Genomic DNA, 25,818 nt, shown 5'->3' with positions numbered 1-25,818 from the left:
TCTCACTCTTGTACTTGTTGAAGGCATCTCTGTAAAGATCCCAATCGGTACTGAGTTTTGATTTACTAGCCTTGTTATAAGTTTTCCTACTGTTCTTCCTAAGTTTGGCCAAATCTTTGTTCCACCAAACTGGTTGAGTTCTCCTACCAGGATATGTTAATGGGCAGGTCTTCTCATAGCAACCTCGAAGAATGCCTGTGAGACCTTCAACCTGTCTATCAATTTCCTCCGCTGTGTGGGGCTCAGGAAGCTCACTCAGCCTTGAAGAAACGAGAGAGTTGTAGTTTTCCCAGTTGGCTCTTCTTGGATTGCGATGAGGCGTTTGCCTTTTACTACTATAGCAGACTCGAAAGTGTATCGCTCTGTGGTCCGAGAAGGAACACTCCTTCGATACTCTCCAGTCTGCTATAAAAGTATCTTCCAAATTTGTAAGGGTAATATCAATGACTTCCTCCCTTACCCTATTCTGGAAGGTGGCAGTGTTTCCCCTATTACATACTCGCAAATTATTAACTAAAATAAAGTCGAATATGGACTCACCTCGCACATTGGTGTCACTGCTTCCCCAGTGGAAGTGATGAGCATTTGCATCACAGCCCATCACAAGTTTGCAACTGCCCATGGTCTCCTCCACCAGTTTACGTACCAGTCTGTTCGGCGGGTCAGGTGTCTCATACGGCATGTAGACCGAGGCTAGCACTAAGGCCCTTCCGGTATCCTCCTCTAGCCTCACTACAGTCGTATCGCCATCGCTGTAATTGTAGAGTTGAATAGGATTAAGACTTTTCTTGGCTACAATACAGGTTCTTACCTTATCCTCACTGGATGCAAAGAAGACAGAGTAGCGACCATCGTTTAGTCCAGAGACCCTATTTTTGTATAAATAGGGTTCCTGGACTAAAGCGATGTCTATTTCGGTTTCTGTGAGGGAGAGCAGGAGTTCGGCAGCCGCAGCCTTGCAGTGATGCAAATTAATTTGCACCACACGAAGGCCATGCTGCCTAACCTCCTTACTGCAACTGCGGAATCCGGAACCGAAGTCCTCCAGATCCGAAGTACAGTACTCCCTCACAGTTCCTAATATAGCTCGCGCTCTCATTATCCATCGTGAATTTCATCACGGTTCCTCCACCATTTTTGAAGGACTTCACCAGCCTCCAGCTGTCCGTCAGAAGACCTCTGTTCTGCTTCCTGATCATTTTCAGGACATCCGCCAAGTCTGATTCCGGCGGTGGCACCCATGTCGTGGCTGCGATCCTGCGAGGTATCTCGCCCACCGGAACCGCGGCTAGCCTACAGCCGTCCCATAGTGCACCAGAGTCCTTAATTGTTTGGATGAGGAATTTCTTAGATTCCTCATCCTGACAATTCAGGATCCTGACGCCCATATGGACGACTGCCCTGCCAAAGCCGGTATTCCTGGCATCTACCTCGTCTGAGGTAATCACCTTCCTCAGAAGAGTTTCCACCAGGAGCCAGTGGTCGTCGTCGATCATGCCGTCCGGATCAGATCTATCGATGATCGCAACCTGGAGGTCATCCGGGGCGATCATCTTAGCGGATCTTGTTGGATCCCGCGTCCTCCCACCTGAAGGTTGTGGGGGTTTCAAACCCTGGCCGACTTGGGTGGTCTTCCCTGTTTGAGCCCCTTGAACCGTCTGGTGAGCGGCCACTTCAGCAAAGGAGGCCGAGTGATTGTTCGCCCGATTTTCCGCCGTCCTTTTAGCAGTCGGGTGTGGGTCCTCAGAAGATCTAACCCTCTTTACGCATTCCTGCGCAGATGTCTTCGATTTCCCACCCTGCTTTGAGGTCGATGGACCATCGGACGTACCAGTCACTATCCTCCTGGCTGTACCAACGCCTTTCCTCACAGCGACAGAAGGGCAAGATTTACCAGGGGCAGGCAATCCTACAGTGGTCTGTGAGCCAGTCCTCTGTACAATCGGAGCTCCTGATAACTCTCCGCTCTTCTTTGCCCCTGCAGATCCAGAGGCAGACGCCGACGAACCAGCCGAAGTAGGAGACACCCTGTGCGGTTGGTTGGTTTGCGTCTGTCTCTCTTTCCGCGCCAAATTCGAATCGGCTTTTGACCGATCCGACATCCTAGGGGCCGAGGGTATCGGATCGCTTGACCCTACCGCAGACACCAAGGTTGTCCGCAAAGGGTTCGAGCTGCCCGAAACTCCCGGTTTTTCTTTATTGCCTGGAGACGCTGCCTTCATCACAGCCGTTGGGCTGGAGACTGCTTCGTTTCCAGGGGTTGGAAGCTGGTCGATCGGAAGGAAGATCTTCTCGACGTGAGGATATTTGCGCTCAAAACGCCTCACGAATCGAAGCTTCAATCCGATCTCCCGAAATTGCGCTTGAGTTACCTCAGCGGGATTCACGCCTATGAAGCGCTTGCAGTAGAAGATAGCCCTTTTATAATTATACTTGTCTTTCCTCTGTCTGGGCCCGCTCTTCTTGGCTGCTGAGGATAAGGAGTCTGATGACAGTTCCTCCTCTTCATCCCCTTTCACCAAGGCATCTTGCCTAGACAGGGAGGGCTTGTCGGTAACGACCGACGCTTTTTCCCCTGAGGGAGTAGGTCTCTCGACTGCTGGAACTATACCCCCTTGAGTGGCTGAAGGAGTTACCTCCTTGGACGATTGAGATGGAATGATTGTGACATCCATCTCGTCGTCCGTCAGAGGGAAGTCCTCCCAGTCCCACGGCGGGGGGCTCTCCTGACTCAGTCTGAAAGTCTCATTCTCCTCCAGGAGACCGAGCAATTCCCTGCTCTGAGTATTTATGGCGTCGCTGACTACGTCCATTGTCAGAGTCGTCGTTCTGTCGTCCCCGCCCATGGATGGGGTCATTACTGCACTGGGTGCATCATTGTCAGTTGTCGTAGCCGGGGTCGATATCGAGGGTTGATTGAGGTTTGTTGTTTTTTGGGGGTTTGTTTTAAAATTTGAATTATCCATAGAAAAATTTGATTAATGGGGGAGATGAGGACAGTCATGGCATAGCCCTCCTCTACCATGACTAGGGCGCTGACTACTCGCTGAGGTGCCCAGGTATCAGCGAGGCTCCGTACTAATACAGTTGGTACCCTAACTGCAAACCATAGGAACACCGATGGGCACGAGGTCGCGTAACACCCCGGTGTTAGGGGATCTCACAATTACTTTGGTAGGAGATCGCTACCAAATATATGTCACTCAACTTGGAGATACACTTGGGTTCCAGTGCACTAAGTTGTTGCGTGACAGAGAGTGGATAACCTTTGGTCGATCACAGCCTCCCAGTTCAACACTACAAGAAGTTAAATGAGAAGATTGTGACGTCTAGCCCCCGCATCGCTTCAAGATTGTTATCCCCGGCGGGGGAAGAAATATGTTTGTACGTTTGTTTGTAATTTTTGGACTCGAAAACCGTCGAGCCGATCTTCCTGAAAATTTGAGGGTATATTGCAATATCACCTGAAAATATTATCGGCTATACCAATTTTTAAAGTTCCGCTTTGGTCTGCAGATATACCTCCATACCTCTGGAGGTACCTCCTATAAATGTAGATTTTGTATGCTAATATCTAACGAACGGTTACAGATACTGTCTACAAATATGGAATAAGTAACGGAATTTGGCCTAGAAATAAATTTGCTGTCAAACTATATTGAAATCGGTTCAGATTTCGATATTATATTATATTTTCGCTATGTATTGCTAGCTATGTATGTCCAATTTCAATGAAACTTGGAATGTGTTACAGAATTTGATATAGAAATAATTATGCCACATTATTTTTAAATCGGTCCAGATTTCGATATGGCTCCCATATATATATTTTCGGCCGATTTCATGCACCATACACAGCACTGAACGGGTAGAGGACGCTTTCTTATTTCCTTTATTTCATTAAAGTATTAAAATTATTAAAGTTAATATAATTGCAGTTATTCCTTTATATATTATCTTAGTCGGGGTAGCGAAGCGTAGCGGGTTCAGCTAGTATTCAATATTTTCCAATATTTAGCATCAATGATTTATCCCACTTTTGGTCTCTAATATGTAGTTACTAAGGCGGGTACGATAAAATGTTTATTAACGAAGCCGAACATAGAACAGAATTCTCCAACTGTCGCCGAGTTTTGTCCTCCCTAGTGTTTTTAAAAACTTTTTCAGCCAGAATATATTCATTCGTTTTCACCCGTTTTTACAACACGGTTCGGATAACGTAACCTTTGTTAGTTCGTATTATTAACTCGGTCGCTCTCGGTGTAAAAGGCCTCAGGTTAACCTCTCCGAAATGAACACCACGTTTTGGTATAGCGCCCGCCCATATAACAGGTATTTTGAGAATTTTACCCAAATTGTATGTACGAATACACTGCAATTCCGAAATGAACACCACGTTTTGGTATAGCGCCCGCCCATATAACAGGTATTTTGAGAATTTTACCCAAATTGTATGTACGAATACACTGCAATTCTACTGTAAAGACACGTTGGTCAAAAGAAAATTTCTCAACGAAAAATATATTTGGATTTCTGAGTGAAATCAGGCAAGTGGTTTTTGATGTCTGTTATTTTTTGCTGTGTTGATGCTGCTTATCAGCAAAACACTTTTTGTATATTTTCAATTTTTTACCAATGGTTCCAGAGAATCGCGCCTTAAAAGAGTCGAATTCTATAAAAACTATGTGCGAAGCAACACTTATAACTTATTTAATATTGGTCTAAATAGAAAAAAATTTGTATATATTTTTTTGTTAGTTATCTAATAAAAAATAGAAAAAAAAATTGCACAAAATGCAAATTGCAATTGGTACAATTCTCGCGGTTTAATATTTACAATCAACTTTTATCAATGATTGTTTGTAATCTTCGATTTTCTGTGAAGTCCTGTTTGGTAATGGGATTCGAAAAATTGCTGTTTCGCACTGGCATAAAAAAATTGTATTGACAAATTTTAAAAAATTTAGAAAAAATAATAAAAAAAAAAATTTGTGATTAATCGTAGAGTGCAATCATAATTAAAATTTGATTTTGAATCTCGAAAATTGCACCCAAGCCCAATGTTCAAAAATGTTTACCTTTTTTGCTCTGTTCCAGAACCTGCAAGAAGCTACTATTTTTTACTACGATAACATTTTTTCCTTTATGTTATCGGAAAGAATAGTAAAAATTAGAAGATTCTCGCAGTTCTGGAACAGACCATTTATTAGATAGCTGAAAAAAAATATTTTACCCATTTGGACCAATATTAAAGAAGTTATGAGTTTTTCTTTGCACATAGTTTTTTTTATAGAATTTTCAAGTGTTGTAATTCATACATATACCTTATATAAATATGCCTTGATATTTTCGATATCATAAGGAAAAAATTGTTATCGTAGTAAAAATTTGTAGATTCTTGCACATTCCGCCACGGACCTAATGTTACATTTTTGCGGGAAAAACTAGTGCACCAAATAATAATAGCTCGAGATTTTTGAGACGTTTAAACGATTTTAACAAAATCTCCTGACCGAATTTGATCAGAAAATACCCAGCAAAATTTGAAGGAAGGGGTTAAATGCGATGACGTGATTTCATGGCATCTTTTGCATTGGTGCAAACGAAGTCATTAGCATTTAAACCAATGCAAAGGAAGTCGTGAAAGATCCAATCTTTTCATCAGCGTTTAAACCCATGCAATGGAAGTCGTGAAAGATCCGATATTTTCATCAGCATTTGAACCCATTTCATTGATCCAATAGATATGAATTTTGTGTTTTTATTTATACACATTTTTCTAAATATTTAAGATTAATTATTTACAATAGACATGCTGTTGTCGGAGACTCGAAACCAACTAACGTTGTTAAAACTATCGTCGTAATGATAATGTGATTGCAAATGGTTGGTGAAAATGACATGCCAAAGCATTGGTGGAAATGACATGCCAAAGTATTGGTGAAAATGACATGTCAATGCATTAGTGTAAATGACATGCCTTGGAGCCAAAAATGAATAGCATATTTTGGGGTCCACGCTCATATAAAATTCATCGATGAAGATGCTAAAAAGATGACATGCCAGATCACATGCACCCATGATTGAATGGCATCATTGGCATCGAAAATTTTGCTGGGTATGTCCACTAAAAGCTTTTGACATTGGTGTGCGCTTCGGTATAGGCCCCATATAACGGTGCCTTTAGATATCCGGTGACCGAATTAGCTTAATATAATATTTAAGGTCCTCTGTGGTCAGATAACTTTTAGAGATTTCAGTTTTCCATAAAAAAGTTCGACACATGACTGATGAGCTCCAGACTTCCAAATGCACATCGAGTTCCATGGTAGAACAAGAAAACGTAAAGGCCTGAGTACATAAGCTGCCTCGCCTGCTTATCTTGCTTGCTTCTGATAAAAGTTTAAAAAAGAAAAGGGCAACCCAGTTCGTAATTTGCTCGGCCTTCTTTATTCTTTTATTTTTATTATGTCAGAAATGAAGCAGGAAAGCAAGGCAACCAGGCGAGGCAGCTTATGTACCCAGAGGCCAAATTCTGTTTCTATGAAAATGTGAAATGAAAAGAATTATAAAGGAAATAAATGCCAAATGAAAAATATTGTAAAGAAAATATTTTTCATGTTAAGTTTTCATAGAACAAGAATCCGGCTCCAGGCCTTAACAGCAATACCCAGCTGACTGAACTGGGTTGAAACGTTAGTGTCAAATTCCATACGCCATTTTATATATTTATTTCAATGTTCGATGTACATATATTGGGGATATATATTTTTTGAAGAAAAAATATATTCATCACAAAAAAACTATTTCCCATAAAGTCCGAACGACGTGCCGCTCATCAAACACATTTGTTAATATGGTGTTGTATTTGGTAAGTCTGAAAAAATAAAGCCCTAATAAACATGTGTTTTTTGATTTGAAAAACAAAAGGTGGAATCAGCTTCTCCTTTTGCAATGAATTTTCAGCGACCTCAAATACATATATTTGCAAGAATTCTACTTTCTGCGAGAAATTTTGCATCTAGTGGAATGATATGGAAACATTCAAATTGAAAATCTAAAGAGTTTTTATTCATGTTTTCCAAAATATTCAATCAAATGTGAAAAATATTAGTTTTTTAAATTCCAATAATTTATAGGTATTTCTTATTTTGTTTACATTTATTTTTGACACTAACATTACAAACAAAAACAATTTCCTATGTGATAGTTGTTGAGTTGTATTTGTTGTAGTACTTACTTTATCTGGTTTGTTCTACCATGATTGAGTTCCAAGAAGGTCTATATTGGAAAACGTCTTCGGGTACCTCCCTAACAAAACACATAGTTTTTACTTAAGTTAATAATTTTTACTTAAGTGCAGTATCGCTACTGTTCGAGGATCAATTGCAAATTTTTAGCGAAAGTACTGTTTGAGGTCCTGTTTACAGCGATATAATGTTTTTTGTGCGCAAGTCTATGCTTCCTGACATAATGGTCCAAAAGCTCTAAAAAAAATCCACGGTGACCAACTAAAGTGCCTGATGGGCACGATAACATTTAGGCTTAAGACCTTTTCGCGCATAAATTATAAGCCCCACAAGGATTACGCTGCACGAACCTCAAAGACATGAGCTTATGAGTAGTTTGCGCTTATTATTTATTAAGTAATAAAGTTCCGTTACATTTGGTCTGTTACAGAACTGCAAGAATGAACTAATTTTTACTATATTTTCCGATAACGTAAAGGAAAAGTTGTTATCGTAAACAACTACATAGTAGATTCTTGTAGGTTCAGGAACAGGCATATAGATATACAGTCAGGGACAAAAGTTTACATACACCCCCTAAATATCGGGTATTAGGGTTAGTAGTGATTTTTATGAAATTCCAAGTATGCTGTTTTATTTCGTCTCACTAATAAACAATATTTAATAGAACAAAAGTATCTTCCATAATACAAATAACGGTAAATTTTACAAAAACCTAAAAATGATGGGGACAAAAGTTTACATACACCCCAAGGAAATATGCGTATTGCCGTGCAATTTATGGAATTAACAGCAAAATTTATACATTTTATTGTTTTGGCGAATGCCTCTGGGTGTTTGAGATATATTTCAGAGAAAAGAAAATAATTTTTGTGGGTCAAATGCCGTTATTTAAGGTCAAACTTCTTGTATAGCTTGTTAAAGCCGACCCTTGCATGATTATTTGCGTTTTTAGGTAATGCACTTTTAAAAAACCACAAAATTAGTGTCAGATTACAAATTTTGAGACCCTAGAAAGCTTTGGAGTTCTTCTTGTGCAAAATATTGCTTCTTGGACGTCGATACATGCCCGCTTTTCATCAGATTTCTCAGGAAGTTAATAGATTCCGCGGAATTCTTGGTGCAAATTACATATCGAAGGCCTTGAATTGCCTTGTAATATGGTCTGATAAAATCCTCTGGCATCAATTGAATCAGAAATGTGAAATATTCTGTTACAAACCTGTTCCCGAAGCTTCCAAAGCATCAAAATGTAAGCACTACCAAAAAAGCATGAAATTTTTACTGTGAACAACGTCGTTTTCATATTGTGATCATTACCGTCACTATAGGGATGAAAAGTTTCGTATAATTGTACATTTCTGAGTTAATTGATGCCAGAGGATTGTATCAGACCATATTACAAGGCAATTCAAGGCCTTCTATATGTAATTTGCACCAAGAATTCCGCGGAATCTATTAACTTCCTGAGAAATCTGATGAAAAGCGGGCATTTATCGAAATCCAAGAAGCAATATTTTGCACAAGAACAACTTTCTAGGGTCTCAAAATTTGTAATCTGACACTAATTTTGTGGTTTTTCTAAAGTGCATTACCTAAAAACGCAAATAATCATGCAAGGGTCGACTTTAACAAGCTATACAAGAAATTTGACCTTAAATAACGGGATTTGACCCCCAAAAATTATTTTCTTTTCTCTAAAATATATCTCAAACACCCAGAGGCATTCGCCAAAACAATAAAATGTATAAATTTTGCTGTTAATTCCATAAATTGCACGGCAATACGCATATTTCCTTGGGGTGTATGTAAACTTTTGTCCCCATCATTTTTATGTTTTTGTAAAATTTACCGTTATTTGTATTATGGAATATACTTTTGTTCTATTTAATATTGTTTATTAGTGGTACGAAATAAAACTGCATACTTGGAATTTCATAAAAATCACTACTAACCCTAATACCCGAGATTTAGGGGGTGTATGTAAACTTTTGTCCCTGACTGTATATTGTTGGGAAGAAGGCGTTGAATTCGCCTTAACTTAGGTTCCGCCTTATTCCACATGTTCCAAAAATTCTTGGATTGATCAACAAGTGTCGATCGCATTTGAAGCTTTATTTTTCCCGTTTTAGATTTTCGAAATTTAATGGATTTTTTATATGTAAAATCCTTAGTAAATACGTTACAAAAACCTGGTCCTACGTCCTGTGGATTTTATTTGACTTGATTTTATGGAATTGATATTTAAAATCCAGTGGATTTCGTAAATCTAGACATAGTACTAAACGTGACATTTAACACGATTACAATTTGTACATTAGCGGCTTTAATAACGGATTACAATGAAACTCTCCCTCTTTTCTCTCAGTTTCCCATTTCATACAAATTATATTGAAACAAATAGTATTATTATTATTTTATTATGTCCATGTAATTATTTTACACTGCTCAATTTAGGGCCATATAAAATCATTTGTCAATCACTTTCATAGGCCTTTATAAAAACAATTGTATTTAAAAAAATAAATAAATAAATCTAAACTCAATAACTAAAACAACGTAGATATTCTCAAAATATATAATAAAGTTCAATAAAAAAAACAAATTGTAATTATTATAAAATTGCACAAATCTATATACATGTGTTTTATTTTTAGAATTTTAATAATTGACAATGGTGTTCAGGAAATATTTAAACAATGTTTTGGACTGGCAACATTATGGCGGGAGAATTGTAATAGATCAACTGTCTACAAAAATCCACCACCAAACTGCAGGCATAGCATTCGAAAATAACAGGACTTTTTAGTACTTAACAAAGAACAAGAAGTTTTAAGAAGAAAAGGGACGAACAAGAAGTACTAAATCCATCGTCATCGCTGCTTTATAACAACAAATATTGCGCGCACAGTTTGCAGTTGTCATTGTTCAACAATCATCCAATTAACCACCATTGCTGCTGTTCGGTGCTGATCTCCATTTACGACAACACACGAGAAGATCTTTGCATATTCTTTTTGCTGCTTCCTTTCTTCTTTTTTTCTTCAGTTCGCCAAAAGGGTTTTCTGTTACACAAAAAAATCCAAGCCAACGTGTGGAAATTATCCTCGCATAAAAAATAATATTAAAATAAAAATAGTGGAATAGTGGTATCTTTTGAAGCCCGATATTATAATTAAATATTTGTTAACGGCTGTTATAAACAACAACAAATTAATACATCATGGTAAGTAGAAGGAATCAGTGAACATTAAACTTCATATGCTTCATCGACATTGAACAAAGGACATTTGAGGTTATAAAATATTTGAAAAATAAAATCGAAAATATACCACAGTGATCTTACTTTTTTTAAACGCAACAAAAAGGTTGTCGTTTCACATTTATAAACGAAGATCTTGACAAAAGAAAAAAGTGTAGATAAACAAGTTTCATTTTTAATATGCATTTACATATAAACCACAAGAAGCAGCTGCCTGACATCTGCATCAGCAATTGCAATAGCAAAAATCTACTGTTCTTCTTTAATTAGAACAATGAACTACTACTGTATTTTTGTTTATAGACACAACAAAACCGGTGTTAAATAATAAATATTCAGCTTATAATAATAAAATGTATTTTGTCAATAAGCCATTTTTGATTTTCTATGGTCTTTGATTGACTACTGTGGAATGTTCAAAAAAAACGATGCTTTACTGTAAAAAAGTGGAAAATGTATTAGTACTACATATTTTTTTATTTTTAGTACATACCGACTTTCAAAAGTTTCTTTGTGTGATTATATTTAACATTAATCATCATTAACTCGTACTAACAGTTATAAGTGACAAGGTTGCGAATCTTTAAATTATGTATGTAAATGTCTTCTAGATCTATGTATCGTATTAAAAACATTTTAAAATTAATTCACAAAAAAATTAAAAACAAAATGATCCTGGATCACATATTTACATCATACGAGGGCGGTTCGGAAACTTCTTAGCCTATCAATGAAAGAGAATAGTTAGTTTTTTAAAAATATTTTTATTTTTCAATATAATCTCCTGAAACTTCAATACATTTAGTCCAACGCTTTCCTAGCAATTCTATCCCTTGATTAAAATAGTTTTCCTCAAGGTCTGTAACTGTAATTGCATCTTCATTTGAGGTAAAACGCTTGCCAACAAGGATTTTTTTTAGATTTGGGAACAAGTAAAAATCACTGGGAGCTAAATCAGGAGAATAAGGTGGGTGGTCAAGCAACTCGTACTTTAATTCGTTGATTTTAGCCATTGTTAAAACACTCTTGTGCGCTGGTGCGTTGTCTTGATGAAAAATTATTTTTTGGTGTTGTAAGCCAGGACGTTTTTCTCGAATTCGTACATTTAATTGATCCAAAAGGTTGCAATAGTACTCTGAATTTATTGTTTTACCCTTTTGCAGATAGTCAATCAATAAAATACCTTTGAAGTCCCTAAAAACCGTTGCCATAACCTTACCAGCCGGTTGAATTGTTTTTGCCTTCTTTGGGGCACTTCCTCCAGCTTCAGTCCATTGTTTGGATTGTTCTTTTGTCTCTGGAGTATAGTGGTGGATCCATGTCTCATCAACAGTTATGAAACGACGCTTAAAATCCATTTTATTTCGTTTAAAACGATCCAAACAAGCTTTAGAAATGTTCATTCTTATGCGTTTTTGATCGACTGTTAACAAATGCATCACCCATCTTGCAGAAAGCTTTTTCATCTGTAGTTCTTCATGCAAAATTAAATGGACTCGATCATTTGAGATGCCCATGATATTAGCAATTTCACGCACTTTTATTCGTCGATCATTTAATACCATATCATGCACTTTGGCTACAATTTCTGATGTTGTTGCTGTTTTTGGACGTCCACTACGTGGTTCATCTTCAATGCTTGTACGACCACGTTTAAATTCAGCAACCCAATTTTTTACTGTTGCATATGAAGGAGCACTTTCACCTAACACATTCTCCATATCATTATGAATTTCTTGTCCCGATAAACCTTTTTATGTAAATATTTAATGACAGCATGCATTTCTAATTTTTCCATTGTAAAAAAATTGCGGATGCGTCTTTTATGAACACCGGTTTCTATATGAAGGAGTTGTCAGATCGAAACAAAATTTAACATGTGTTCATAACAGAGATGGAAGTTTTCAAAACACTTAACTTTTTTCTGTTTATACCGCGCTTTTTGTGCTAAGCTAAGAAGTTTCCGAACTGCCCTCGTATAATGTCTGTTCCAGGCGCTCAATTCTGTTTCTATGAAAATGTGAAATGAAAACTTTTATAAAGGGGAAAACTATCAAATGAAAAAAAATATAAAGGAAATATTTTTTTATTTTTCATTTCAAATTTTCATAGAACAAGAATCCAGCCCCAGAACTGCTAGAATCCAGAACTTTTACTATTTTTCGATATCACGTAGTAAAAATTTGTAGATCCTTTTATGTTTTTCAACTTAAATTTTTAGAATGAAAACAAGTAAGAAACGACTATAGTAGGATTGTGCCCAACATATAAAACTCTACGTTGGAAAAATTCCTTGTTTGTCCCTAAATACTTCCCGTTCATTTACTTGACGTAAGCATATAATTGTTATGAGAGCATCATCGAAGTTGAATTCACAGAGCATTGCACATATACCAAGGAGTTAGTGGCATTGTTAAAAGTTGAATATGTTATAACAAAACTTTCTTTATGTTGTTGGGGAAATTAGAACAAAAATAATTTTTATAAAGGAATTTGAACTTCATATTCGAACAGCTGCACGCACACTGGTCGAAACCAATGATCTTGCAGCGCGAAAGTCAAAAAATCAAAGTACAAAATTGCGAAATGTTTTCCATTGTGACGATTACAGACACTCTGCTGACTAAAATTTTGTTTTTACATTTTTGTTGTTGTAAATATTAACTCAGTTATTCACTGCTGTCAAGTGCAAGAAGTTTTGATGCTTCAGATTTTAAAAAAAATTTGCTAAAAACCTGATTTCATATTTGTTTAGTTGTTAAATAAATTCGTAATAAATCTAAAAGTTTATTTTTTATTGATATGGGAGGGTGTAAGTTAAATTTAAAAAAAAACATTACATTTTTATTTTTTATACAAATATAAAATACATTTTTATTCAAATATGTTCTATTAGAGGATTTTCAAAATGTGTTTATTAGGGCTATAACCGAAAAAATACCACCACATAGCCGTGTAGAGCATGGAAAACTATTATGAAATACGGCGTCAATTTTTCTCTATCGCGAAAAAAGTTTCCGCACCAAATGCATTGAAGTTCAGTAATGCATTTTTTAATTTTACCTGTAATGACAACATTTTTGCTTTTAACTAAAATTTTTATTTTTTTGTAATCTAATTTAAAATCATTATCAAAGCGTTCTGGACCAATTTGTTCTCAAATCGCGCCACTTCGGGGCATATTAGGAACTTTTGATGCTATTGCAATTTTTGCTTTTTCTTTATAAACTCGTGAATTTTATGTTTATATTTTTTGTACCTACCGGACAAAAGAATATGGGGTCATTTGCAACGAAGTCGCGAAAGTTACAGGCTGTTTTTGTTGACTTTGCCTGTGAGAATCGGATATGTTTTTTACAAAAATACAACACCAGTACCACTTGGGGAATTTTGTCCTAATAATGAAAACGCGTTTCTATGATCGATTCGGTGAAAAAAGTTTCCGCGCCGACTGTAAATACTAAAACCCTTTTGATATTTTTTCTAATTATAATTTTAAATTTGCTTTGTTTGAATAAATATTCATAGAAAAAAATAAAATTTTCACAGGCAAAGTCATAAAAACTGTCTGTAACTTTCGCGAATTTGTTGCAAATGACACCATATTCTCTTGTCCGATAGGTACAATAAATATAAACATAAAATTCGCGAGTTTATAAAGAAAAAACAAAAATTGCAATAGCGTCAAAAATTCCTAAAATGCTCCGAAATGGCGCGAATTGAGAACAAATTGGTCCAGAACGCTTTGATAATGATTTTAAAATAAATTACAAAAAAATAAAAAATTTAATTAAAAGCAAATATGTTGTCATAACAGCTAAAATTAAAAAATGCATTACTGAACTTCAATGCATTTGGTGCGGAAACTTTTTTCGCGATAGAGAAAAAATTACACCTTTTTTCATAATAGTTTTTCATGCTCTACAAGGCTATGTGGTGGTATTTTTGATATTTGCAAAAAAGTGCAAAAAGTTATATCCCTAGTGTTTATGTTTTCCTGAGAAAATTTTTAGAACGATCCTATTATTCAATATTTTCTTTGACATTTAATTTTCAATAACAACAATGTTGTTTTTTGTAAATTTGTTGGTTGTTGTAATTCATGCATTTACCTTATATAAATATGCCTTGGTAATTTATCCTATGGTGCAAGAAAGAAGGTGATACCAAGGCCTATAGAAGGTCGTCCATTCAGAGTTCTGCTAACAACTTTTGACAAGAAACATAATAGATTTTACATTATTGTGATTTGAGTTTCTTTGTATTTTAAATCACAATAATGTTTTTGACAACAAGCTCAACAATCAGGTTGGCTTATGCACCTGTTACACTTAACCGGATTAACCCAGGGGGTTTGGGTTTCAAATGCCAATTCCATAGCGCAAACGTCAAATAAATCCTCATGAAGTGGGTTAACCCGGCAAAAAACTCCAATGTAACCGTACTGTTAGTACCAAACTGTATAAACTGTAGGTGATACAATAATACCAACTGATGTCTTCATTTGCTGCCAAAACATATTTTTAATCAAAAAGAAATAACAAATATTTCGCTTCCATAAAAAGTATATGTAGGTATGTCTACAAAATCTTTATTTAAACTTTGCGAAGAATATTTTACAATTTTCTTCTAACTTTTGTGGATATTTCGCGCAAATAAATTTTGACAGAAGACTACGGTCTGAATTCGCCTTTCGGATCACCTTGTTAAATTCGCCTTGATTTATCCTAAACATCATGGTAGAACAAACAAGGTAAAGTAAATACTACAACAAATACAACTCAACAACAGCAACCACATAGGAAATTGTTTTTGTTTGTAATGTTAGTGTTACCGGTATTACATAGGGAATATCTATAAATTATTGGAATTTAAGAAACTAATATTTTTTCACATTTTATTAAATATTTTGAAAAACATCAATGAAAACTCATTTCATTTTCAATTTGAATGTTTCTTTATCATTCCACTAAATGCATAATTTCTCGCAGAATGTTTATTAGGGCTTTATTTTTTTCAAATTTACCCAAATGCCACACATATTAACAAATGATGTACCGTCTCTGTAAGTGGTGTTTTAGTGTGCGGCACGTCGTTCGGACTTGGATGAGGTTACATGTCCTTGATATGAAATGGTGTTTATGGGAAATAGTTTTTTTCGGAATGATATATTTTTTTCCTCAAAAAATATTTATCCTTAATATATGGCCTGTTCCCGTACTTTATAAAGTGGTATAAGTCGTAAAAGATTTTTTTATAAATTTTGTGTACGGGAACGCAAAATATGTAAAAGTGGTAAAAATTGTAAAAACTTTTTAGTTCTGGAACAGAGCTAAACATGGAAAATAGAATCCAAGGCATATTTAATGAATTACAACAACTAACAAATATACAAAAACAACATTGTTGTTATTGAAAATTAAATGTCAAAGAAAATATTGAATAATAGGGTCGTTCTAAAAATTTTCTCTGGATAAACATAAATACATTTTGAAAATCCTCCAAAATAGAACAAATTTGAAGCAAAATGTAAACATATATGTAGCATTCAAAACTGTTTTAGGTCATTTTTAACATGAAAATAATTATTATTATTATTATTATTTTTTTTTTTTTTTTTTTTTTTGGTAGCAAATTTCGAAGTTCCAAATTTCTTAAGTAGACCATATCACTGTAGGTAATTTGGCCTGTTTTTGAGGCAAAAATTAATAGCGGTGGATATGTGGGCTTTTTATACATTTTTAATGCTTTATATGCAAAAGTAAGATAAAACAAAGAATTACACCGTAAAATTCGGATATAGCGAACATCGGTTATAAGAAACTACGTTTATAGCGAACAAGGTTTTGTGCTTCCAAAGAAGTTTTCTTAATATTTGTACACACATTCAACTTCTTAAAACGACCACGATTATAACAAAAAAAAAATGTTACCCCGCGAGTAGAATTTTTTACAATTTGTTAGGATTTTTAGGCCCTCTTTTAAGCACAAGCAGATAGCGACGAATTTCAGCACTGTTTCAAATATTTTAACATATGATATTTAAAAGTAAGCTTTAATAAGAATTTTACAGACGAACGCGTTTATAACGAACGCCGCATATGAAGAACAAGTTTTCTTTTTCCTACCCCCTATTCTCATTTTACCTATTTTATTCGTTCCAACCCAATGAACGTGGTTAAAACAAAAGAAAAACGGTTGCAATAAACTAAAGTACTGTAGTGCGATTCTGTAACTCCTTAACGACAGAATCAACGACAAATGTCGATAGTTAACGACAATTTTCGTTAAGTGCTATTCTGTATACCAAATTTAACGATTTTTGTCGGTAACTTTTGTCGTTAATTACCGAAAAAGATTGTTAAGTTAACAACCAAAAAAAGTAGTCGTTAAGTTTTAACGGCAGTACATTATTACAATATTTCACTGATTTCTTTTAACAACGGCGTTTTTATATGAACATATGTTATGTTAATATGGAGGGTACACAAGGTAAATTCCGCCTTATTGAGAAAAATCTTCTTAATGCATTTACATAAGTGTTAACTGTGTAGAATAACATGGGACAGCTTCCCCACTATTGTGCTTTCGACAGCGCCGATTTTATTGAAACTACATAAAGATCATCAAAGAGAGCTTGTAGATCTTCGACTAACTCATAACTTTCCTTTAGAACACCTTTATGTAGCATCAATTAAATCGGCGCTGACGAAGGCGCAACATTGGCGAAGCTGCCCCATGCTACCCTACGTATGAAGACTGTGCTAACCTTTGTTTTACTTACACTGTGCAACATTTTTAAGGTGATCTTGTGCAAACAATTCGAACTGAAGATTTTTTGAAAGTACAGACCCAAACGCCAAGAAACCCTAGTTGGGTTTTGTTGTGTCAGATCCAGTTCGGATTTTATGGCCCCACCTAAACATGGTTAAATATTGAGTTTTTAAAGAAATTCGGGGCTATATCTCTGAAATCAATGCGAATCTTCTTCTGACCTCTGAAGCAAATTTGTAGATAAGGACAAGAAAACAATATTTGGAGAAATAATGAACTCGAAAAACTACATTTATTGCCTCACATTTCAAAATATATGCAAAAATACCACAATTTAATACATTTCGCATCGTATATCCAAAACCGTTAATTTTTTCTGAATATTTTCTTTTGGAAAAATATTCCCTGGAATGTAATACACAACTCTTCAGAACATGTCATTGTTGTAAAATGCCTCTGTCCCGTTGTTTTCAGTACATTTCTCAACGACGATTTAATAAAAATGTCAATAATGTAGTGAAATCCGAAATGCGAGAATAAACTGTTGGTGTGAACTGTGTTTAAAATACTTGTTGTAAAAGATATGATGCAAAATACCGCTGAAACAACATGAAGTAAGCATTTTAGAGTTTCAGAATGTTCTAAAGAATTGTTGAGAACTTTATTTGGAAGATTTTTGCAAAAGGTTACTTGGTTCAACTCCCAATAGTTTAGCAGATACTGACCAGAATTTCAGCAATTATGTAAAATTTTCTATATTTTATAGATTTTGATGCCCTAGATGGAGTTTTCCTTATGTGGTTTCTTCAAAAGATAAGTTCTACTAGTTTATCGCTACAATATTGCTAAAGACAGCAAGGCCAAATTCCTATTCGTTTCTGAGATAAAGGCCTGATAAATGCAAAAAAGTGTAAATTTAACCCGGTTTAGATGAGGCCATAAAATCCGAACTGGATCTGACTGGACAAAACCCAACTACGGTTTTTGTAGTCTAAATAAGTACTTTCAAAAAATTAATACTAGAAGTTGTTTGCATTTTCAGTGTTGCATAGTGTTATTAAAGAGGAGAAACGTTAGCTAATGCTTCAAAAGAACTCAAGTGTGGTACTGCTATGTAAGACCTATACCAATGTCATTAACACTATCTTTCTAGGAGGCACGTGACGTGAATAGAATAGTACGTGACATGAATAGTATTACTGTAACCTACTTTGTTCTGTGATATTTTCATAGATTTAAACTCAGCATCACTAACAATCAGAATGCTACTAAAAATGGCGTATAAGCTTGGATTTTCGAACTTTTCATACTCTCCGCTGTGAGAAATTTCTTTTAATGTGGGCGTGAATTGAATATGTGAATATATAAACTCAAATGACGGTAACGTGGATCTACGATCACTGAAGGGGCTTAAGTCATGTCAAATATCACAGCTGAATTTTGATACAGAACGCCACAACCGAACATATGTTCCCAACTTTTAAATAAAAAATACAACTGCGCTTTTAAAAAGATTAATGGTGGTTTTATCACTTTTATTACTTTTAAATCACACACACAATAAAAACATCTTAAGAAATGCTTCATTACTGGCATCCGTATCCATCCAAAAGACACACGTTTGAGCCACATTCCTTTTAAAGTCTGAATTGTTTCCTTCTTAAACGCTTCATGTTTTGTATTCGCGACGAAATAATGTTTTCAGCTTCAAAATATATTTTAATTAATATTAAAATATAATATTTGACATTTCCTTCCAATCGATATTCGTCGCTATGAGTTAACGATTTCTACAATCGGTAACATAAAGTTACAGAATAAGACATTCGTTAACTCAACCGAATATTTTCGTTAACTACCGATGTCGGTTCGTTATTAAAAAAAGTTACAGAATCGCACTACTGATCCGCCAAAAGATTTTTATAAACATTGATATGTTTAAAAAATTGATTCGCGAAAAAATCTTTATGAATATTATTTTTTTAAAGGACCAAATAAATCACGCAATCATGATCCCTAGTTAGAACATATTACGGCTATAATTAACAAAAATGTTGACCACAACACGTATGTACATTTTTAAACCACATGGTGAATATTTCTTTAAAGAAAATGTCTTTTTTATTTCAAATTGGATGCTTTTTTGTGTTTAATATTTCCTTCACCAAACAAAAAATTAAAAAAAAATATTTTTTTCTGCAAGGAGGGCACCTTCAAAAAAGTGATATAACTCAAAAAACGCAAAAATTCGCACCTTGGTAATTATGTAGTTGATTCAGAACCCTTTGCTGAAGATATTCCCGGTGGCAGAATTTCGGACAAAGTTGGACAATTTTGTAAAAGTCTATAATATAAAACTATAATTTTGTAAAAAAAATAAGTCTTAGGTTGTATCATGGGTTGTATCCTATATGACGATTTCTTCTGCTGTAACAAACATTTTGAAGAAAATTATTTCTTAAAACTGAAAGTACACACCGCCACCATTCCACTGAATATCATATCTTTATATTTGATTATTACCAAATTCTTTCAAATTGCGTTAAAATTCTGCTCTGAATTTTAACCTTTTTTAAATTTTTTTATTTTGTCTTCGAAATTTTGATTTTAACTTCGAATTATACCGCGAGTTTTGAATATTTTTGAAAACAAATTGTACATCCATAGACTTTGACATGTTCTTTCTTCGAATCAAATTAGGAAACTCGCGTTATTAAAAGTGCAACAATCGACTTTTTGCCTAAAAACCTGTCCAAATTACCTATAGTGCCATGGTAGAACAAATATAAGGTAAAGTTAATACTACAACAAATACAACTCAACAACAACCACATTGAAATTTGTGTTTGTTTGTAAACCTTAGTGTCAACGTAAATGTAAACAAAACAAGAAAATCTCTATAAATTATTGGAATTTAAAAAACTAATAATTTTTCACATTTGATTGAATATTTTGGAAAACATGAATGAAAACTCGTTAGATTTTCAATTTGAATGTTTCCATATCATTCCACTAAATGCATAATTTCTCGCAGAAAGTAGAATACTTGCAAAAATGTTTCGGGTCGCTTGTAATTCATTGAAAAAAGAGAAGCTGTTTCAATCATTTGCTTTTGAAAACAAAAAAGCACATGTTTATTAGGGCTTTATTCTTTTCAAGTTTAACAAAATACCACACATATTAACAAATATTGTACCGCCTCTATAGGCGGTGTTTTAGTGTGCGGCATGTCGTTCGGACCTGGAGGAGGTTACATGCCAATGATATGAAGCCGTCTTTATGGGAAAAAGTTTTTTTCTGATGAATAAATTTGTTCTTCAAAAATATATATCCCTAATATACATCGAACATAGAAATAAATACATAAAATGTCGTATGGAATTTGACACTAACACTACAACCCAGTTCAGTCAGCTGGGTATTGCTGCTACCTTTTCTTGTTCTACCATGCTATAGTGCATGGGCCAGGATTCTTGTTTTATGAAAATTTTAAATGACATGTATTTGTTGTTGTTTTCAATTTGAAATACATGTAATTTGTTTTTGTATTTTTGAACGCACACGCAACACGCAGAGCTATAGGTTTCGCCCTAAAAGTTTTCATTTAACTTTTTCATAGAAACAGAATTTACATTACATTTTGAAGACCTAATTTACAAAAAATGTAAAAATACAGCTGATTGTCACTTCCACCTTATATAAATGTGCCTTGATAGAAACAAATATATAAAATGTCTTACTGAATTTGACACTAACATTACAGCCCAGTTCAGTCAGCTGGGTATTGCTGTTACCTTATTTTGTTATATGATGCCAATGGCACAATTACCCAGGTAGTGGTATAACACCAGCTGATCGAATATAAAAAGTCAAATCCCTTTATAAAAAAATTATTTTTGTTGTAATTTCCCCAACAACATAAAGAAAGTTTTGACATAACATATTCAAAATTTTACGATGCCACTACCTGGGCAATTGTGCCATGATCATGCCTAAACATCATAAAAACCTCGTCGTTTTTCGATTTTGAAAATTGACGTGCATAAAAAGGCAATTATGCATGGTATAAGTAAAGAGGTAGATTTAAATGAAAAAAATCTATAGAACCCTTGTTTTTCTTGAATTCCTAAAACTTCAAAATAAGAGCAACAAGTGGGTTTGTTTACAATGCATTTTTGAGCATTTTATAAAAAACGGCGAAAAATGAATGAAGTGTTATGTTTTCTCCACATAATCGAGTTGTGAATATAATAAAAAGATTGTTTCAATACAAATCTGTCGATTTTCTTCCATACAAATGGTGTAAAAACAATTTTAAAAAGCATTGAATTCGATTGTTTTTAAAATTGTTTGGCATATTATTCAAACACCACACACACATACACAGTTTATGTATATTATTTTGAAGTTTTAGGAATACTCGAATGAAAAAATTTAAATTGACATAAAACTTTGGCTAACCTTTCTTATTAAACCATGCAATTATGGAACTTTCAAGGCCTATACCTCGGGAAGTATACATATCCCAGATGAAAATAATATATCGTTGGCATCAGTACAAACAAAAAACTAATTTTTCTGGGAGCGGTGGCTATACAATTGCTGTGTTCCTTTACTTACCTGAGGTTACCATTTGTTACCATTTTTAACCTGCAAAGCGTTCCTTAACCCCGAAAAGTGGCAAAACTGGAAGCAATTTTTAAGAGAGTGATAGTGGAGAGAGAACGAAAATGGCTTTCTCTTCTACCACAGGCTACCAGCAAAATTTCTGCAGGAAAAAATGGCAGAACTGACTTTCGACTTTTCGACTCGTCAAACGATTATTTCACAATAAAAAAGAAAATGGACGAAAAACAGAAGAAAAAGTCGAACGCTGACAAAACTAAATTAAAAACTGTAAAACAAAAGACGAAAATTGATTTTTTTATGTTTCTTTTTGACATTGCTGCCAGATCTACCAATTTTTCGTTCCTTTACTTTTCTGGTAAAAATGTTCATGAGAGAGCAATTTAGACACTTTTCTCTTTTACCACCCTTACCATTAAAAAGTAAAGGAACAAAGCTAATATGGTACAGCATAATAAAATTGAATTACATCATGAATAATTAGCACTTTAACAACTTCTTCTCGAAACAATCCACAGAGAGTCCTGACATAGTCCTGATCTTCATATTTTGACAACATCCGGTTTGCATCCACATACATATATCATCCAATTTATAGTACATAAAAAAGTATGATTTTTTTCATATAGACTTTTAACTGCAAATGAATATGAGAATTCGCTTTTATTGCTCAAAAACGTCTTAAGAAATGCTTCTTTACTCACTTAACTTATACAAAAGACGACATGATCAAAATCATGCAAACTAACACAGTTTTCCTTTTCTCTTCCCTCTCTTTTTTAGCGTGAGGTTATTTCCATTCAAATTGGTCAAGGTGGCATCCAAATTGGCAATGCCTGTTGGGAACTGTATCTGTTGGAGCATGGTATCAATCGTGATGGTTCCGCTAAAACCAAAGAAGAAATGCTAGCCAGTGGCTGTTCGGCTGGTGTCGTGGGATCCGAAGGCCAATCAAATTGCACCAATGATGCTCGTACATTTTTCTCCGAGACGGGTTCAGGCAAACAAGTGCCCAGATCGATATTTGTGGATCTAGAACCGACGGTAATCGATGATGTACGCAATGGTCCCATGCGTGGTCTATATCATCCGGAACAGTTGATTTCCGGTAAAGAGGATGCAGCCAATAATTATGCTCGTGGTCACTATTCAATTGGCAAGGAGGTTATCGATAATGTCACTACACGCATTCAAAAGATTGCCGAACAGTGTGATGGTCTCCAGGGATTTTTGATATTTCACAGCTTAGGTGGCGGTACAGGCTCGGGCTTTACATCATTGCTTATGGAACGGTTGTCCATGGAGTTTAGCAAAAAGTGTAAATTAGACTTTGCTGTCTATCCATCGCCTAAGGTGTCCACTGCAGTTGTGGAGCCCTACAATGCCTTGTTGACCACACATTCTACATTGGAACATTCGGATTGTGTATTTATGGTCGACAATGAGGCCATATATGAAATCTGTAAAAATAGTTTGAATGTAGATCGTCCAGACTATCGAAACTTGAATCGTTTAATAGCCCAGATTGTGAGTTCTACAACGGCTTCTCTGCGTTTCAGCGGTTCAATGAATGTGGATCTGAATGAATTTCAAACGAATTTAGTACCATTCCCGCGTATTCATTTCCCCTTGGTAGCATATGCGCCCTTGATGTCTGCATCTAGAGCTTCGCACGAGCAGCACGCCATTACATCGCTGACAAATGCCTGCTTCGAATCCGGTAACATGATGGTAAAGTGTGATCCACGTGCTGGTAAATATATGGCCTGTTGTATGTTGTACCGTGGTGATGTGGTACCCAAAGATGTGAATGCCGCTGTCTCAGCCATCAAATCGAAACGACACATTCAGTTTGTCGACTGGTGTCCAACTGGTTTTAAGATTGGTATAAACTATGAGAAACCCGCTTTTGTACCCGATGGTGATTTGGCACCAACAAACCGAGCCGTATGCATGTTATCCAATACAACGGCCATTGCAGTGGCATTCAGCAATCTTTGCTATAAATTCGATTTGATGTTCAAGAAACGTGCCTTCGTCCACTGGTATGTGGGTGAGGGTATGGAGGAGGGTGAATTTACCGAGGCCAGAGAGGATCTGGCGGCACTGGAACGTGATTTCGAAGAAGTCGGTACCGACGATGCCGAACAGGGTGGTGAGGGTAATGATTACGAATATTGATCACTGTTGAATACTGTGGACGGACAAGCATGCTATCGAAATGTCCTTGTATTATCCTAACTATTATATACTTAATTAACATTATTTCATTCTAGTTATTTACATTAATACATACATACATATTTTTTTAACAAAAATAAAAATAAATAAAGTATACAATTTGTTGAGAATAGAAAGAAAAAAGGAACAGTATAAAGTCGTTGAATAAAGTTGTTTTTGATCATAAAATATTATTGTTGTTATTATTTACATACATGGAGAGAAGAAATGTCAGCTCAAAGGTTAACTTGGGGGAGATTTATCCCATTCACTATCTCAAAAAAAAAATCAATATGATTTATGTTTGATTTTCGAAAAAAAATATTAAATAATTATCATTCACATAATAATTATTACCACCATCATTATAGGCCATCTTTTGTTATCTATTGGATTTTTCGAACAGATTTAGAGCGTTCTAGTTAACTTAAAGTTAAAAGTGATCATAAAATTTGAATTAAATTCGTAGCATTAACTTTTAATGTGAAAATTATATCTTAAAATTCTTGAGATTAGTTTATTTTGCGATTTCAAATCCATTCAATAGTAAAAGAAAACAAAGAAAACATATACATACAGCCCTATTCTGAACGCATGGGAGTTGTGAATTTTTTGCCATTCCCACATTTCCGTATTCTGAATAAAATTTTGTGGGAGTTTTTTCCCCATTTCCCATCCCCCCTCATTCTGAACGAAGTTCGAATTGGGAATTTGTTCCCATGGGAAAAAAGTATGCATTCTTGGTCTGTTCCAGTACTGCAAGAATCTACTAATTTTTACTTTTTTTTCGATAACATAAAGGAAAAAATGTTATCGTAGTAAAAAGTAGTAGCTTCTTGCAGGTTCTGGAACAGAGCATCTGTGTCTTGAATTATGGGAGAATTTGGTGTCTTTTTGTGGGAAAAATCACACCAGGGAGTTTGAAAAAAAAAAGTTTCAAGAAATTTTATATTTTTATAAAATTTTATATTTTAAGACTTCTACGTTACAAAATTATTGCAAATATTTATAAACGGCATGTGTTTGCTTAATAAAAGCATACAAAATGTACTGTAAAATATGCCATTAGTAGACATCGGATTTTGCATATTCTTATATTATGCAAACTTATATACTACAACAATTGTTGTAATTTTTAACGTCTTAGATCTATGAAATATCGAAAGAAACAACTCTATCATTCCGAGGACGGATTTCTTGGGATAAACAGAGCATTTGTTTTTTGATACGACAAATCGAATTTATATGCCTGTTCCAAAGCCTGCAAGAATTTAAAATGATTTACTTTGATAACATTTCCTATATGTTATCGAAAAAATAGTAAAATTAGTAGCTTTTTGCAGAGAAAAATGAATCATGGTTGATTCTATTAACGCAGCACAGCAAATAAAAATCAATTTCAAAAGAATTTTTGGCAATAATTATTAAAATATATTGGAAAATAACTATAATATATACAATCTTTACAACTTTTATACATGTTCGTATAAACCTTCGAGTTTTTATCAGATGAATAACATTCTATTGAAACCGACTACGACAACGATCACACAAACGTATATACATATATATACTAAATTATTGTTTTGATTGTAAAAAATGTGGGGTTGGCTTTTCTTTTGATTTAAAGGTATAGAAAAAATGATCTATCTGTTAACAATTCTATTAATTTTTGTTGCCAAAATA

General features: G+C 34.8%; 1 protein-coding gene across 1 annotated transcript; it reads left to right on the top strand.

Moving 5' to 3' along the window:
• Positions 1–9,912: 9,912 nt before the first annotated feature.
• On the top strand, positions 9,913–24,321 carry alphaTub67C (alpha-Tubulin at 67C). Its single transcript, XM_073983045.1, has 2 exons — positions 9,913–10,476; positions 22,696–24,321. Exons 1-2 carry the CDS (start codon positions 10,474–10,476, stop codon positions 24,091–24,093), a joined length of 1,401 nt encoding a protein of 466 aa, XP_073839146.1. The 5' UTR covers positions 9,913–10,473; the 3' UTR covers positions 24,094–24,321.
• The last annotated feature ends 1,497 nt before the right edge of the window (positions 24,322–25,818 follow it).

This window comes from Musca autumnalis, unplaced genomic scaffold, assembly GCF_047663935.1.
Source record: "Musca autumnalis isolate F117 unplaced genomic scaffold, ASM4766393v1 scaffold_4, whole genome shotgun sequence".
Lineage (NCBI taxonomy): Eukaryota > Metazoa > Arthropoda > Insecta > Diptera > Muscidae > Musca > Musca autumnalis.
This window is presented reverse-complemented; position numbering and strand designations above follow the sequence as displayed.